Here is a 19,048-nt window from a genome sequence, read left to right on the forward strand (position 1 = left end):
CTCTCAGAAAACGGTAATTTGTATGTTCTTATAACCTCTTCTTTAAAATAATGTAAAATTGAATATAGGTATCGGGATTACTTTTCACCTGATTTCAAATTGAATGCCATGAAAATACTTTATTTTATACATAATTCTATTGGAGCTGTAAAGTACGGGAAAAGGAAAGTTTAAATTGATTATGACGTCATAATGGATCTAGCACCGAAAAGACGGTCTAAAGTCATTTACTAGATCTTGACCTTAAACCACACTCAAATTCTTCCGTTTCTCATAAATATTGTAAAGATAAATGGATGTGCAACTTATCTTGCAGCTCTCCACCGGCAAGTGGTGGCGTCTCCATATGAGTGAAAAATTCTCGAGAGGGACGTTAAACAACATACAAACAAACAAAACTTGCCAGAGGAAGGCTGCACATTTAGACCTGTACTCGGCACTTACGGCTTTTGAGCAGCGAGGGATCTTTTTCGTGCCAGATCCTACTGCGACACGGGACCTTGATTTATACGATCTCATCCGAAGGACTGGTCTCCATATCGCACCGTGGATTCGAACATGCGACGTTAGGATCAAGCGCTCTAACCACTGCACCTTGCGGGCGACCTGTTAAAACGTATTTAAAGGGCAATATTGTAAACGGAGCTTTGCTTAAAAATCAATACTTAATGGAGTGGCAACTTCAAATTTAATGTACGATTTCACCAATCCAGTATCAAATCATAGATAACAAAATATAATATAAACATTACATAAATAACTTTTTTCCTTATCATCTTCGATATTTTCTCCATCAAGATTTATTCGTCCGTACAGTAAAAAGTCATTCCTCTTTTTTCTGGAGTTTGAGATGATCGTTTGTAAAGAAGAACGTATAAAGCTTTCCATCGAGCAGTTTCCCATTTGTCTTTCTATAGATCTTGCATAATTCCCATGAAGATCTGCAGACAGCAATTGTATCGAAAACCATTAATCACGTGGTTGCAATTCCTTATCCAAAGAAATACAAGGATCTATAAAGGACGTAAATTTACGAGAAAGTTGGTGGTGCATGTTAATATTTGTTTTCGTATATTCAGCAAATCTTCTGAAAGAAATAGCCTCTATTCTATATTTTCATTCACTGATTATTTTCTCCTATATTTCGTATGAAAAGCACTTCCTTTTATTAATCCATAAACACTTAACTAGCTAATACAGGAGATTGAATGCTACCAGTATATAAGAAGTCTTTACGTTCATATCTTATGCACTAAAACCTACCTTATATGATTATGATTATATATACAGATAACGAACATTTATAATATAATGCCCTTCTTTGTTTCTTAATGAGAGATTTACGGTTGCAACTACCGCAGAAAAAGATCAAATCACCCGCTACCGCGAATTACTTATTTTTCTTTAAAAGTTGACATTATTAAATTCCTGCATTAACAATGCATTTTATTTAGAAGGTATTTTAATGGTAACCTAACAATAAAACTTTATGATAAACTTGATGACTTCAAACTTTCTTTCGTCAGCTCTCCTTACTTATGTAGCAATATATCTTTATCAACTGCATATGGAGTCATATCCAAAAATGATACAGATGTGCCAGACTCTATTGTATCTTTTATTTTGAGTTCAGAGGGATATATCGAATCAAATGAAAAATGAATATTAATGAAAATGAATATTGTTAATTGATAACAGGTCTTCGATATATCTGAATGTTGATTTGAAGGCCACATCAAGAGACTTCTTTTCATGTTGACGTTTTTTTTTAAATAAATTCTGCTTCATATGAATACAAAAATAGCTCTGCTAATAACGGGGCACAATTGGTGCCCATGGAAATTCCAACAAATTGTTGGAAGACCTGGTCACCAAAAACTACATAGATATTGTAATTAATAGAAATAGAGTCAATGGTTATCCTTATCAGAACTCCTGTTTTTCAAACCAGGAGCATCATTCCTTAAGTTCTTTATCATCTTAAAATTCATGGGAAACGTCATATATCAAAAACAATAAACAAAACAATATGCAGTACAATTTTATTCTTAGATCAGTAGAAATATATATAAATTATTTCAGTATGAACTTGCATGTAGAAAACTGTATTTCTCAAATAGATTTCATCACCTGGTCTTCATGCTGTCAAAAGAAGAAAGTGAAAATATTTAGTAAACTGTCTGAATAACTTTGTTTTCCTCCAATATGGTTATTTAACAATTGCAAAGAAATATATTTCATTTTTATTTTAATGATTTTCACAATGACTTAAAAACAAACAAAACCAGAAGCCTATGCCACAAGGCAGAATACGCATAGTCCTAATGTTTTTCTGAAGTTTTTTTTTTCTATACCATCGCGAACTTGCAGAAGACGTTCCTTGTCCCAGAAACAATGGCTTCACCAAAAATTAATGTACACTCTGTGCGAATGGTTGTACATTCTGATGAATGACCTTTACCAAAATATTTTCCTTGAGAACGATTTTTTTCCGAATGTACTAAAATATAAGACTCTCACCCTCTGTTATGGCCCCATCTTACTACACCAAGGGGCAAGGATTTGACGATCCTGAGACTTCATTACATGATGATTATATTTTAATTTGTAATTTGACAAGCTTTTGACAAGTGTTGAAATATCGCACTCTATTGTGGTCCCACCCTTATCCGGAGAAAAAAGAATAACATTACATTGGGGAACTTTAATAAATATTGGTCTTTTGCACCGCAGTGGTCAATAATACGATTTTTTTTATATTTGCCCGTAAATACTCTCTTCAAACGCACCAATCGTATTCTCAAGGACCATGAATTCAGGAAAATAAAATCTTTACTCATTGAAGAAGTTTTCAAATTTGTTTTGAATCCTTTATCCAAATGTTTCTTCAAGTGAAGATTTTTTAACCAAACCTATATTCAATATTTCTATTATTTATCTCCACTTAGAAATCTCATCCTTGCAAATGAACAAAGTTAAATCCCCGTCCTTCACCAAATATGCTTTGTGAAAAGATTACTTAATATTGGCACAGTATTTCCTTGGAGATGTTCTCAAATTCATAAGAAAAAAAAGAAAAGACAGATGACAGACATATAGAAGACAGACAAACTTTGACGGAACAGTTTTTAAAAAATGGTTAGGGTAAGTTATTATCATGTACATCAATTTCTAAAGCACACGATTTTTACATTCATGTAAGTTGAAAATTAAAATTAGACCACTGTTAATTTTAAAAATACAGATTGAAGTGCAGGTTTTTTTTTGTTTTCTGTTTTTTGTTTTTTTCTTCTTACCACAATCTCCTGACTTTATTTCAATGTCATCTAAGCCCATCCGCTGAAATCCCTCTCTAGCTTCTATTGTAATCTGTGCAAAGCAAATTATCAATATACTGATTTTTATTTCAATGTTTTAAAATAATAAATTGACAATCTTAAAATTCACATCCATTTTGATGTAATAAAGTATTTTATTACTTTATGTTTTAATAAGTATTAGTAACACGTTATTTTTCTGAAGACGTTAAAAAAACAAGTCAGGTTTGTCTAGGTTCTAAATTAAAAGAAATCTTATCAATTGGCCATAGCTTTTAAACCGTGTTCATGAGCTTTTTTTAAGAAGAGGGGAAAATATGCGTTATATAAGCATGGTAAGACACATGTCGATTCCATCACGTACTCATCACTTAACGGTAAATTCTAAAACTCGGGTTCCCTAATTTTTTCTTAAATCCCCAAGAGACACAAGACATACCAATTGTCTTTTGACGATTTAAAGATAGAAAGAATTGTTCGATTAATTAAAAGAAGTAACAGGGAATCCTTGTCTGCTTTTGCAAAACTGAATTATTCCTGAACTTGCGCACAGAACTAATTCTCGGATCACAACACCAATTAAGGAATGTTTTTAAGTTTTGTGTGAGTTATTGGTGTGTAAATCACACAGGCTTGTCACGTAGGCATATTTCATGAAGCGCGCTAGCGCTTCATGAAAAATATGACTACGTGCAAGTCTGTGTGATTTACACACCAATAATTCACACTAAACTTAAAAACATTCCTGATATTTACATTTTACATGTTTAAATGCACCAAAAATATAATCAATGTTTGAATTTATCGCTGCTCTATATCGTCATATTTTTATTGACGTCTCTGTAGCCTCATTGTGACGTCACTTTAGCGCGAGTTTCTCCGTGTATATTTCTACGCGTGAGTATACATAAAAATGGCTTTCAAATCAATTTCACAGTTTGCTTAGTAGAAAAGCACAACAAATGTAAATATTCAGAGATCACTGGGACTTTGTTAGTTTTTTTTCCAACAAATCTGAAAAGTATAGTTGCAATAGAAAGATATAGCGTTTCTGCGTTCCTTGTTACACGGTATACATACAGTGCATCACAGTGCCTTATCATGCGGAGTTTACAATAAAATTCTCTCATTTTCTTTAGCAAGTCAATATATCAATATATTAATTAGATTTTAAAAAATGGGATACATTTTATTAGATTGAAATACTTCTTTATCAATGTACAGATGTTAGAAATAATAACATGCCCTACACCTTACATTTAAAAAAATCTAGATCCTCGTTCTTGTCCGTAGTAGCATAAGAACTCTTTGAATGTTAATTCATGCAAGTCACGATTCAAATACCTATTTATATGGGAAAATACGCTTAATAGACTTTTTATTCTAGGTATTGTTACATGTTGTAAAAAGAATTAAGGAATAAACTTTTATAGATGACCTGGTCGTCTTCACTTTCGATTGAATCAGTGTTAAATTAATCTTTACTGTTGTTAAAACATGCGTGTGTTTACACTTAAATGTGGTATTAATGAAATAAATAATAATTAGATGAATACCTTAAAAATTACTTTAGATAAATAAATTAAAAAAAAAATCAACATGGATTTAAAAAAAAAATACTTATCAGAGACATTATACTCTCCATTAAATGCCTGGAACATTAATTCGAGTTGAGGATAATTGCAACGAAACTACTGAGCATGGAAACACTGAAGATCTTGTAATCATATGAAATATATGGAAGAAATGTCTCACATGATATAGATGTCTACTGCACAGGCATTGATAAGGATACGGTAATCACTTTAATGAAGTGATTAATGAACACACATACAAAAATCGAAAGCCGAATTTTTCAACCCTAGTGTGGTTTTTAACTTAAGTAAAAATATTACCCTGTTCTGATGCTAAATTACAAGATGCATTTATAGTTTTTTTTTTACAATACTTGCAAAAAAATACAATTAACTTATTCACAGCGAAAAATTTGGACATTTCTTTTCTCTCTCTCTGTGTGTGTGTGTGTGTGTGTGTGTGCAAAACAGCCCATTTTTATAGTGAATCGTAACTTTTGTTGTCTACCAAACTACAGATTAAGTAATGTTACCTGTAACCCTTTTCTAGGAGGGTATCATAACTTTTGATGTCAGCCAGGTGAAATATCAAGTGATCAAGTGAAGTTACTTGGAGTGCTTTTAATAGGTGTAGTACCTTAATTTTAATTGTCTGCCAAGTTACAGATCAAGTGAGGTATTCTGGAAACCATTTATAGGGGGTATCATAAGTGTTGTTGTCAACTAGTCAAGATATCAAGTAAAGTATATTGGGAGCTGTTAATTTTTTTTCTCTAACAGGTTTCAGCTAATAGGTTACCTGGAGCCCCTTAATAGAAGGTATTGTAACTTTTGTCGTCTGCCAAGATCCGACGATGATGTCAGAGCTACCAAGGGTTATCAATGTTGTCATCGCCTGATTATCTCCCTTGTAGTATATCAGGACCAGGGTGTCTTCGCCATCATCATAGAATTGGTTTGTATAAGCGTATTTCATGCTTAAACATCTTTCAGATTCTAAAAATAAAAAAAAGGCCTGCAATTTATAAATTGTTTCAAAAACTCTGACATAAATGAGACTGCTTGACTTTAACTAATGATGATTTTTCAATATTTAAAAGAAAATATGGGAGAAAAAATGCACAAGTTATTAATGATTCAAGCTGTAGATCTGAACATGTCGTGAAAAAGGTACATTTATATAGTAAAGCAAATAAAATGTAGACCGAAAAAAAAACAATTCTACATGTAAAAAGAAAGGGAACAGGATGCTTATACCTTAATCATTCAGTATCAAAGGGGAATATTACATATAATTATATGCTAGTAAACGAAAGTGCAAAATCATCATACATGTATTACGAGGATTCTCCCAAAATTCCGTCGAGTGAACTCATATCCTTTTTTCAGAAATTAATCTTAATAAAATTTTATATAAAATATTCTGGGTGGTTGTTGGCTAATAAATTGCGAAATTTAAACGTGATTACATGAAAACAAAATGAAATATTATAATTCATCATAAAATTTATAGATATAAATGTGAAATATCTTGAATATTATGAAATGATTTAGCTTTATAGCATGGATCAAAGAATACCTTTATTAAAAAATAGTATTTTGTAAAACGCTTTGTTTCCACGTGCTTTTCGTTTGTCTTCTCTAGTTGAAAAGTGTCATTTGATTTGTACCAGACATATATAACTTATTCGTTTCTGTAGAAGCGAATTCAAGATCAGAACCAGTGCGCCGCCATTTTTTCAAAACGTCAAATTTCAAACCGGTGGATATTAAACGTTATAAAATTCAAATTAATCATATCGTATACACAAAAAATTGAGGGAAGATAGCTTACAATACAATATTGAGAATATTCATTTTTATTTTCGAAATTCTTGGAAGTAAATACCTTTTAGTGGATTTTATACATCAATTTTAGGTAGTGCGCCTTCTTCTTGCATAAGACAATGAAATATTTCATTTAGGTATGATTAATTTGTGTAATTACTCAGTATTTGTCCATATATTAATTAGTAATTGATGGTTTGATCTACGTGCAAAGTTTCGTTATTATTATATGACAGCGGTTTCCTACAAAACAATGCTTGTCAACGGAAGTTTGGGACAATTTACCCTCGTACATGTAAATCAAATCACACAAGTAAAGCATCAGGATAACGAAGGGTGTGTTTTAGTTAATTATGAAAAAACTTTACTGTAAATTATGCTATGATAAACTTACTGATACATATAATCGAAATGCTGGACTCGTGCGTCAGGAGTTTTAAGATTTGGTAAGTACATGTATCACAATGCATGAAAAGATGGACGGAAATCGTTAGTAATGTTATCTGATTGCCTCAGATAAACTTAAATGATCTTACCTTCAAAGTTGGCAGATGTGATTAAGTAAGCTTTTCTGCCAGAAAAAGAATTAAAAAAATTCTCGATGACAAGGTACTGAAAGCCGTTATCATTTCCAGGAACGTCAGGGCTCACAGCCTTTAAACAAGGTAATATAAAATAGTGAGTATTACAGTAAACAGTACATATTACAGCAAAACAGTATTAAAGCGAAACAGTAAGATTAACTGTAAAACAGTAAGTATTACATTAAAACAGTAAATATTACAGTAAAACAGTAAGTATTACAGTAAAACAGTAAGTATTACAGATTACATTGTACAGTAAATAAGTAAGTATTACATTATAACAGTAAGTATTACATTATAACAGTAAGTATTACGGTAAAAAAGTAATTACTGTATGTGTACATAAATTAACGTATTCAAACTTTAGCGCAATCACCGGGTATGGAGTGGTTGGCGTAGTCATGAATTAGCGCTACACATGTAGCGCTAAAAAATAAAAATAAAATAAGTTGTACTTATTGTCTATAAGTTAAAGTAAAATTTTAGTATCTTATTCTAATTAATTTTTAAACATCGTATTAGATTATTGCTGTTCAATTATCGTGTCCACCTGGCTGAAAATGAGCCTTAAGGTACAGTACCCGCATCGTTATTCTTTACAATTCTATCGTGTCCTATCGTGCGTTTATCCTATCGTATCGTGCGTGTATCCTACCGTATCGTGTTTTCCGTTTATCAGGTTTTGCGTTTTCTATCGTGTTTTCCGTTTATCAGGTTTTGCGTTTATCGTGAGGATCGTTTATCAGGTTCTATCGTGTATCGTGTTTTGCGTTATCGTGTGCATTTGGAAACCCTCGCTTTTTATATTTACCTTGAAAAGAAACACCCGAGATATCTCGAGTTCATCTTTCGTTTTGTTAATTTATTTAGGATTAATCTAACTGTTGAACAAAAAGAGAAATTAATACTCTAACTCTGATATATTTTTTAAAGAAAATAAATAAACGTCAAGTACCGTCACCAAGCAGAGAGCATAAATCGAAAGTCAAATTCTATTTTTGTACATGAAATAATCGATCTACTATTAGAGTCATTCGTTATTTTTTTTTAAATTTGTCGATATGTAAGAAATATTTTTGTCAAAGATAGAAATATTATAATCCCTTTACACAGTCAGAGTCACAAAGGCGAGACATTTATTAACTTTGTTTTGATAATTATAAAAATATAAAACATTAGGTATGTGTGCAAAAAATAAATTATGAATAAAAAAGTATCAGTATCTTTATTAAGGCTATCCTTTTTATCAATAACGGAAACATAAATTTTGTCTATGCGCGCAAGTTTTGTTGTTCCTTTGTATTATTATTTTTCTCTGATAAGTATATATTATAATATAGATGTTTGCCATTAATATTTAACTACTGCATTTAGAAGATGTAAAAAATAAATAAACAAACAAACAAAACCACACAAATTTTTATACATCTTACCTACTTCAGCGCGGAGAGGAAGTAATATATACCGTAACTTAGTGACAGGTGGAAGCGCTCCCGTGACAAGAGAACTGACACCTACCTGCCTAATCAGTACACTGTCTTCTTGTCAAGTCAAGACCCCCCCCCCCCTTTCCCCTACAATGGCCCGTGTGTATTCAACGTAGACATACCTGAACTCTAGCTCTCACCTGGTGTCAAGTATTTACCTTGAACCCTACTGGGTTTCAATGAAATGCATCTACTTATTTTCTGGATATTGTTCATAATTTTTATGAACAACACTTAATTAACAATTAAAGATTTTATACTAAGAAAATTGGAAATGTACACTTAATATAAGCATTATATTACTACTGTATACTACACGACATACTGGTATACTGTAACATTTTTTTTTTATTATACGACTGCATTCTCCCTTCTAGCTTAATCTTACAGGCTTATAAAAATACCAAAGTAAATACAAAAGAATGGAAATGCGATATTTTTTCGGATAATAGATGATGACAGATCTAGTGACGTTTATTAATTTTATTAAATTCGATTTTTTATATATACGTACACAATGTATGTACTTGGAATATGTAAATAATTTCTATGTGCACGGGATATGTGTGACATATATATTTATATATAGGAGAGATTAATTATTCACAGTCCAGTGCACGGTCTGTCTCAATGCAACTAGCAATGTCAGCAATTTTAAAACGTAAACAAATTAATTTATATAAAATATAAATCAAATTCGCAAAAAATTGGAGGAGAAAGTATTAACCTTAAAATAATTATAACAATAATTTTTCACCCCCCCCCCCCTAAATTATGACTAGTATTTTTTTTTTGTAAGATTTGAATTATTCAATACAAACTATTAAAAGCGATTTTGAATACTTCGCAGACTTCTAGCAAAAGATAACTGAATCCAAATATTTAATTTTTTTTTTTTTTTTTACATTTTTTTTACATGTTTTTCCGTAAAAATAATCAAAGATTGTTATGAATTTCATAAGGTTTTATTTGTTAAAATAATGAATATATTTATAGCGTTTCGTGAATTTATTGCACTTGGGTGTAAAACTTCGTTTGTCTACGGACTACGAATTCAAATTTAACGATTCGAAGGAATTTCGACATTTGTATAATTACACAAAAAAATCGCCTAATTTCCATCACAGAGTGGAATTAATCTTAAAATAATTACAGTTTGAATTTGATGACGATCAATTTTATTGACAAAAACACCATATCTTTTACAAAGCATAATTACTTCAAATGTTTTATCATGATGAATTTAAAAAGTTTTATCATTTCGATTTGCGGCTTTGTAAGTAATTAAAATTATCATACTATAGTATATCAAAAAGGAAACTTTTCGTCTTCTCAAAAAACGTTACGCATTTTGAAACAATCCTATCAGGTTTTGCGTTTATCCTATCGTGAAGATCGTTTATCAGGTTTGTCGTGTTTTGCGTTTATCGTATTTTGCGTTTATTGTGTTTTGCGTTTATCCTATCGTGTGTGTATCCTGTCCTATCGTGCGTGTATCCTATCGTATCGTGCGTGTATCCTATCGTATCGTGTATCCTGTAAAGAATAACGATGCGGGTACTGTATTTATTGTGCGGTCAAGTTTTAATATTGAGCATTTAATTACCTTTTAGTATTAATTAAAAACAATTAAGATTTTTAAATCCAGGAGGATCAATATTGTGTAATTTATATATGTTAGAATTGCATTGTATAACTAATACCGTACGTACATGACGTATATATACACTGTCGAGGTTCACACATAGAGTATGAGGGTCGACACGGTTGAACTGAATGGTCCAAGTGACAAATGTTATATTAAAATTAAATTTAATTCAAGTGAATTTGGAAAAAAAAAATCACATTATACATAGATATATATTTACATACATTTATCTATGCCTATTGCCTGGTGAAATAGATGACGACTAAATCGGGTTCGATGTTCGAGGCTTGTTAAATGGCAGATAACATCATATCATATTCATTTATTAACGGTAATCAATAAGCGCATCGCTGTCTGCGCCAAAGCCGCTAAAATATGAAGCACGCCTTTTTAAGTACACATACAGTCTCACAGTAAAACAGTACGTATTACAGTAAAACAGTAATTATTACAGTAAAACAGTATGTATTACTGTAAAACAGTAAGTATTACAGTTAAACAGTAAGTATTACAGTTAAACAGAAAGTATTACATCAACACAGTATGTTTCACAGTAAAATAGGAAGTATTACAGTAAAACAGTAATTATTACAGTAAAAAGGTAAGTATTACAATTAAACAGTAAGTATTGCGGTAAAACAGTAAGTATTACAGTTAAACAGTACGTATTACAGTGAAACAGTAATTATTACAGTAAAATAGTACGTATTACAGTAAAACAGTACATATTACGGTAAAACAGTAAGTATTACAGTTAAACAGTAAGTATTACATCAACACAGTATGTTTTACAGTACATAGTAAGTAGGGATGTCAATTTTGTCAATAATTCATATTCGAATATTCAATGAAAGTATTCGAATATATTCGAATATTCGATAAAATAAATAAAATCTGTTTTATTTTAAATATGCATCATCCTACTCACATGAAAGGTTTAGTGTAGGTATATTATATTGGATGTAAAATTGTATGAAGACTTTTGTAGGTGTACAATAAGAAATTCCATTTGATATTTGTCAATGTTTGAAATAAATTATTGATTTAAATGTAGAAAAGTATAATTTTAACAAATGAAACGTGTATTTATAGTAGCTCCAACTGAGGAACCACTCGTCTTGCAAAAGGCAAGATAGTCGTAACGGTTAACTTTTCAGATTTCAATATGTGTAATTAATTACGATTATCTGCCTGATAAGAGATATGATTTTAATCTTTGATACAATGTAAACAAATATTTCCATAGACAATTTTCCTAGGTAATTAACTAATTTCCCGATAATGAATATAAAATTCAGGACTATGTACAACTCGAGATAATCAAGTAATTTACACATTTATTCTGAAATTAAGCAATTTACAATATTAATAACAATTTAATTCTATCGGACATTCATTCAATGATCAATTAATTTTATTTTGATAAGTAAACTCTTCACGCCTTTTAGACATTCTTAGATTTCATTTGTTGTCCTCGATTCCAGATCCGATCGTATCTAACTAATAAGAACTATGAGAGTACGTTTTGTATTATACATAAAGCATTATTGTACAATTCTTTAACACCTTACTCAAAACAAAATACATGTAATTTAGTAGATTTTTTAATAAAATTAGAAAGTAGTGAAAGGAATCAGGTGATCGAAATTGATCGCTAGTTAATTAAACAGGGATTATTCCAGCACTGTTCTAATAAAAATTATTAATCATAGTACTTCTTTTTATGAAATCTGAAAAACGCCGAATATTCGAATCTTAAATTCATATTCGAATATCAACTCATCGAATGAATATTCGAATGTTCGAATATTCGTTGCCATCCCTAATAGTAAGTATTACAGTAAAACAGTAATTATTACAGTAAAATAGTAAGTATTACAGTAAAACAGTACGTATTACAGTAAAACAGTAAGAATGTCATAGTACAGTAAATCAGTACGTTTTATAGTAAAACAGTGTTACATTGTACAGTAAATTAGTAAGTATTACAGTAAATCAGTAAGTTATAAATTGCAAGGAATTACAAGCATTTTAATTACGTTATATTTTACCGCAAACATATTTTCTGTATTAAATGTCGTGTTGACTTTATGAGAATGCCTTTATTGAACACCTTAAAGTACCTCTAAGATATAGAAAATACTTATTTTCGGGGGGGGGGGGGAGTATAATATTTAATATGGAAATATGTTTGCATTGAGTTTGCAACACTCATTTTAATGAAAAGTTATAATGATAATAATCTTTACATACGCTGCCGAATGTAAACTCAAACGTCGAGCTTTTAGTGTCTGGCTGAAAAACGCAAGCACGGAAGTCATCTTGGAAACCACACTTTGTTTTTGCGGAAGCTGTAAGGAAACAATATTTTAAATTCCTCTCTGTGTAAGTTATAAATACATTTCTTTTATTCGTCTATTTCCTTTAAAATAATTGTAAAAAAAATAGTTCGTTTAGGTATTTTTAAATCGACGTTTTGAGTTTAAAATAAAAATAATGGAAATATATTTCCTTGGGAGAGAGAGGAAGAAAATTATTTCATCAACTTGAATAGATTTCAAATTATACCCGCCAAAGTGTTGCAATCGTTTCCAGAAAATCCATTCGAACATTCACACGTGAAACCGCCTCCAGAAGTATCAGTACATTTAGCACCATTTTTACAGGGTGAGGCTACACATCCTTTAAAAATAATTTTAAAAACATAGCATTTCTGTTTCTGTATGTTATTCCTAATCAATTTTTAGAATATCAAATACCACTTTTTTATACCTGGTGTCTTTTGTGTTATCTAATGGAAATTACAAAAAAAATAAACAAATAAGAAACCTTCTCACTTTTGAAATGTCATATCTGTTCAAATGAAGAGAAGTAATTTCAACATGTATATGTAGGTGAATCAAAAATATATTTTTTTCTGCATATGAATTCCTCATTTTATTATAAGACCTATATTAAGAATAGCTCAGAATAATCACAGGCATATATTTTTTTTTTAAAAATTGAAACATGAAATATATAGAGATAACAAATATAGTATTCAAGCTCAGAAGTCCATTAAACAATACAAAATAGGAGCAGAGCAAACACGGACCTCCAAACATCAGAGATGGGATCAGGTGCCATGGAAGAGTGAGCATCCCTTGCCGACCTGTCACACCCGCCGTGTGCTCCTTGTCATGGTCGGGAAATAACGGAAAAATCCGTCGACAATTCAGTGTGTAAATAATGGCATAACAATTAGTATGAAAAACGTCAGTCAGCATTTGACTCAATGATAAATTGTATTTGCTGACAATGTCATTGTATCGACCATAGAACTTACGAAATGATGCAACTTGTCTGTCAATAATTTAATAGGTAGAGTATGCTCTTGCGTATCGAATCAACTGACAGATATATACCCCGTATGCAAGTGATGAAGGTATATTGCTACATACATGTACATGTAAGTAAGGGAAGTTGACGATTGAAAAGTTAAAGTCATCACGTTTATCATAAAGCTTGGTTGTTAGATTACCGTTAACGTCTTTTTTCAAGTAAAATATCCAAACATGAAACAGATGTGTCTGACTGTGGTATTTTAGAAAAACAATATTCCACTGTTTTGTGAAAAAATCTCCCTAGAAACAAAAGGAATTTTTTTGTTAACTACCTGCACATCATGAAGCACACTCGGAGGGGCATACATTAAATGTAATCTACATTTGATTTGATTAGTATCAAAAAAGGTCTAGTGCACTTGTTTTACCCGACTTGACTGCTTGAACTGAGACGGAAAACCCCTTTCCTGGAGTCTGGTCCTTGTGCTTTTTGCTATTGAATCGGATCATCATCCTTGCTGGATCACCAATCAGCATTTTTTCGAAACCTGCACCTCCCGTGGTTCCACATCTCCTGCAAAATGGGAATAATTTATTTCTGATTGTAACACCCCATTTCATTGGATAAAAAATTTACTTTATATCGTATAAATTGGGTAGCTATTAAATTCATTCCTTAAATAAATCTCGTTATATAGGCTACACATAAACCTTACAAAATAAAAACCTGCATTTTTGTTTCAGTTCTGAACATGTTAAAATGAATTTCTTACTCTTTCCCTCTATCGCCAATAAGGTAGTCCCTAAACTCCAGCCAATGGTAGCAATCGTTATATTCGCTGTATGGAAGATTCATGGAGGCTATTGTGGCTTTTATACGCGTGCCTGATGGCCCCTGACAATTTAAATGATTGTATTTTATCCGAACAATAATTTTTGTTTTAAAAAAGCAATTTCTATGTAAAATTTTCATTGCTAATACCATTGTTAAAGTCAAACATTAAAGTAATATAAAAATGAAAACAGATGCATTTTAGTATTTATAATTATATACACTGCAACCCTCCACACATCTTCACAATGATATCATTCCTACTTGCAAACCTTGACATATGTTGCTTTCTAAAATTCGGGTATGTGGTTGCACGTGCCATAATAGTCAATTATAAACCAACCCGTCGTTATCAAGTGGCTTAAAGCCAAAGCACATCTTTTGTGATTGCAAGGAGAAGGATCTTCCACAAAAAAATTTCCGATAATTTTTTAGGTAACTAGGCACACATCCTACAATACTGGCACTTATTTTAAAAGAGGAGTTATACATGTATTTTGTTTACAAAATTTAACTTCCGTATAAAGCCTGTTTTCCGACTGGTCCCAAGTCCTAAATAGGAGGGGAGAAATGAAATAGTGGCTTTCCAGCCATATTTTTAAATATATCGACTTATGACAAGGGTTTTTGTAGAATAACGAATATCACAAAGCCTTGACATTGTGAAGACATACCGGTAGTGCACACTACAGTAATATTTTGTAAGAATGACACTAAATTCAAATTTAACCATCACGATCAACGGACAGGACTTTCACTTTTTTATCAAGGGTTTGCATCTAAAGAATAAATTTTATTTAAGAAAAAATCACCTCAAAACTTGTTTATAAAGAGATTAATGATTGATTGATTGATTGTATGTGTGTTTACGTCCCATTCGAGAATTTTTCACTCATACAGAGACGTCACCATATACCGGTAAAGGGCTTCAACTTTTGACCTTTACTCGGTACTCGAGGCAATTGAGCAGTGAGGGATCTTTATCGGGCATCGGTTTTTAAGGTCTCATCCGAAGGACCCGCAACTTTCACTTCAAAGGACGAGCGTATGGAATACTTGCTATCAATTTTTTATCGACTTAGGTCAGTCGCGAACGAGATTCGAACTCACGACCTCTCGCTCACGGAGCGAGCGCTCAACTGACTGAGCTACCATGACCGGTAAAGAGATTAAAGAACTACTTAGATCTTTGCTTTTTCTCAACAAAGTTACCTTGATAATCCAAGTGCACAATAGATCTGTCTTATAGGAGTCCATTGCGATAGTTTTCTTTTCCACATCACTACTTAGTGTAATGAAGCCCCCACATCCTTTCAAATACACACATGATTTTCAGAAATATTTTTAGAGAAAAAAAAACAACAAAAAGGAGAAATTTACCGGGTATGCATAAGAAATTCATACGTTTACATAAATGCAGGCATTACAGTATTTTCCCATGTGTTTAATTCTGGTGATAATCGTATACCATCACTGGTGTCCAGTTCGGAACAATCAGCGCCCTTCAGACCGGACGGACATTTACATCCACAAGTTCCGTCTCCTTTCATCACCACCCCTCCATTTTCACATTTGTTGGTACAGTCAGCTTTATGACAGGAAAAAATAAATCAGCTTGGTACACGAGATCTTGTAATTGATATAAATCGTATCATTTATTCAATTCAACAAATGGATTCATTGTAATTTATGCCATTTGACAAGCTACAGTTATTTAGTACATAATTTAGATACAACTTCCACATATGTAAAAAAAAAATTGCAAATGTAGTATTAAATCCGTCATGTGACTTAACTTACCAGTACACTGATGGGCGCTATTGATTTCGCCGATGTGACGTAACTTACCAGTACATTGATGGGCGCTATAGATTTTGCCGATGTGACGTAACTTACCAGTGCATTGATAGGCGCTATTGATTTCGAAGATGTGACGTAACTTACCAGTACATTGATAGGCGCTATTGATTTCGCCGATGTCGTATATAGTGAGAGAATTCTTTGTATTTGTGATCAGGTACTCCAAACTCATGTCTGGGATTGACATAGAATTCCCGCCATTCTTCCCAAATGACTGTTAATTTTATTATCATACATTAGTTAAGTAGATAAAACTGAAAGTTCACTTTACATTCGTACATCAGTGTTACATCACGTCGTCTTGAGTAGACGTGTTCATAAACTAGCTGTATGAAACTCTTTTGATGAATCCATCTTGGAAAATTCATACCATCAGTAATTTTAATTAAGAGCATATCAAATTATGTAAACGTGCTCAAAATCCGACCGAGATCAATATAAAACATTTATTTAAAAACTTGACTAGATATCATCGTTATCGCATTATCCGTTAAAGGTTAAGGTTTGTAGAATGCGTGTTTCATTTAACGACCATTTCTATGAATGGACCATTTTCAATTGTAAAATATGCCATGTACCGCAAAACAGCTAGAATGAAGCTGAACCTTATGGAACATTAATTGTTATCAAAATCATTGATAAATATACATCTGTATTTTTTTTGGCAGTCTCTGTGTTTTCAGCAAATTATTCTACATATATCAAACAATGGATTTGATATTATTAAGAGCTACAGTAGGTAAGTAAAGCCCGTTATTTTGTCAAAGTACAAACTTATAAGTTACATTGTATTTATGAAAAGATATTTTATTTTAAACTTTGATCGCTTGCTTGACTATATCCTACAATAGTTAGTAATAACCATGCTTAAGGTCAGGCGATACGTATCTCAAACATCTGTTTGTATGTTTTTGTAATATACAAAAAGTTAATAATTGTTATCACTTATCTTGTGATTTCTAATCTGTTTTCAGAATGTATTTAAAATCAGTACAGGAATAATTGTGATACTGGCAATATTAGTGATTTCCTAGAGGACTCTACAAGAAACACCATCCTCTGGTATCTTGCGAGAATGCATGGTAAGATATCCCGATTTTTGCTAAGGAAACTTGTTAAAATAGCAATACTTCACTAACAAATTCAAGAGGGAAATTATATTTAATTGAGGAAGATGTCGTCTGACCCTAAAAGGAAATATATCAAAGGAATTTAGGTCCTGATCACAGATTTAAATTGATAAGCTCAATTTAAATTTATTCTAAGCTTAAGAATGAGTTTGCTAACGTCACACAAAGAAAAAAAATGTTTCAATGAAAAATTAAATTGCAGAATGTTTTGATTGGTTACCTTAATTTTCTTACTATAATTTAAAAAAAAATAATCAAACTTATGACATTTCTTCCAAGATCTTCAAAGAAATCTTTATTTTATCTTTTTTTTTAAATTTTGTTTTTTTTACAATTGATAAGTATTCATGTGATTTTATCTTGGATCTCTCAGATTTTTTTATTCTTAAAAAATGCTAATAATTTATACAAAGTCCTTCAAAAACAAACATAGGTTTCAGTTATCTGTCTCGTAATTTGTACTTTTTATATGTCAAATATCTTAAGTATAAGAAATTGTAGAATTTTTCATTCAAATCTTGTACTTATATATATGTATATTTCTCTAACCGAGACTAAGAAAAATCTTGCTTCGAGTAATTTTTCATGTTACGCAATTAAGCTACCAAGACTACAAAAACCTTAAGATAAAGTTATTTCTGCATGGCTCAATATACGTACATTAAGTTCATACTGCATCAGTGATTTGTAGTCGTACGGCTGTGCGTTCTTTGTATTTTCCATCTCAAAATTATTCAAAGCACCAGACTGGATCATGTTCCATTTCATTGACGTCATTCCAGCTCTGTCGCTGCGGGACTGCTGATGAGCCGCTCCCATTGCATGCAGCATTTCATGTAAGACGGTGTGAATCTGTAAATTGTATCAGCCTTAGTTAATTTTACCGTAAAGTATGAAAATATTTTGTTTGTTTGTTGTTAAAGTCCCTCTCGAGATATTTTCACTCATATGGAGACGCCACTATTTGCCGGTGGAGGGCTGCAAATTTATACCTATATTCAGAACTCAGGGCTATTGACCATTGAGGGATCTTTTTCGAGCCAACACCTACTGCGACACTAGACCTCGGTTTATACCAAGACCAGTCTTCACCCCCCGCAGAGGATTTGAAGCCGCAACGTAAGGATCAACTCCTTACACCGCGACTCTAAAGCAAACGATCTAATCACTGCGCCACGCAGGAAGATAGAAACATAAACAAACCAGAAACTACTTCGAGAGTTATTGTTTCTACAACTGTTACAGAAATTTCATATATATGATTATCTGATTGCTACGTCCCCTCAAGAATGAAATATGAAGATAACAGTATTTATGCTTAAAATCTATTGAACAATACAAACTTTGAGCAGAGCAGACACGGACCTCTCAATACGTCGGAGTCTGAGGTCAGGTGCCATGATCGGGCAAACAGAAAAATCCTTAGGCAAAACAATGTGATAATGGCCAAACAATGTTCCATTAAT

The 19,048-nt window shown here is 31.9% G+C and overlaps 1 protein-coding gene across 1 annotated transcript in view; it reads right to left on the bottom strand.

Annotated features, from left to right (window-relative positions):
• Positions 1-2,137: 2,137 nt before the first annotated feature.
• The window catches only part of LOC133198183 (blastula protease 10-like), a 50,655-nt gene continuing 33,744 nt past the window's right edge, over positions 2,138-19,048 (bottom strand). The window contains exons 8-19 of the mRNA XM_061334312.1: positions 18,243-18,434; positions 16,537-16,666; positions 16,061-16,180; positions 15,805-15,902; positions 14,534-14,655; positions 14,189-14,334; positions 13,006-13,119; positions 12,691-12,788; positions 7,255-7,372; positions 5,691-5,887; positions 3,297-3,369; positions 2,138-2,142 (exon numbers count right to left, since the gene is read on the bottom strand). Of these exons, the coding sequence (XP_061190296.1) occupies positions 2,138-2,142; positions 3,297-3,369; positions 5,691-5,887; positions 7,255-7,372; positions 12,691-12,788; positions 13,006-13,119; positions 14,189-14,334; positions 14,534-14,655; positions 15,805-15,902; positions 16,061-16,180; positions 16,537-16,666; positions 18,243-18,434 (1,413 nt within the window). The remainder of the gene's footprint in view (positions 2,143-3,296; positions 3,370-5,690; positions 5,888-7,254; positions 7,373-12,690; positions 12,789-13,005; positions 13,120-14,188; positions 14,335-14,533; positions 14,656-15,804; positions 15,903-16,060; positions 16,181-16,536; positions 16,667-18,242; positions 18,435-19,048) is intronic.

The sequence above is a fragment of the Saccostrea echinata genome, unplaced genomic scaffold, assembly GCF_033153115.1.
Source record: "Saccostrea echinata isolate AGI-Se365-2 ecotype Australia unplaced genomic scaffold, CSIRO_AGI_Sech_v1 ptg000033l, whole genome shotgun sequence".
Lineage (NCBI taxonomy): Eukaryota > Metazoa > Mollusca > Bivalvia > Ostreida > Ostreidae > Saccostrea > Saccostrea echinata.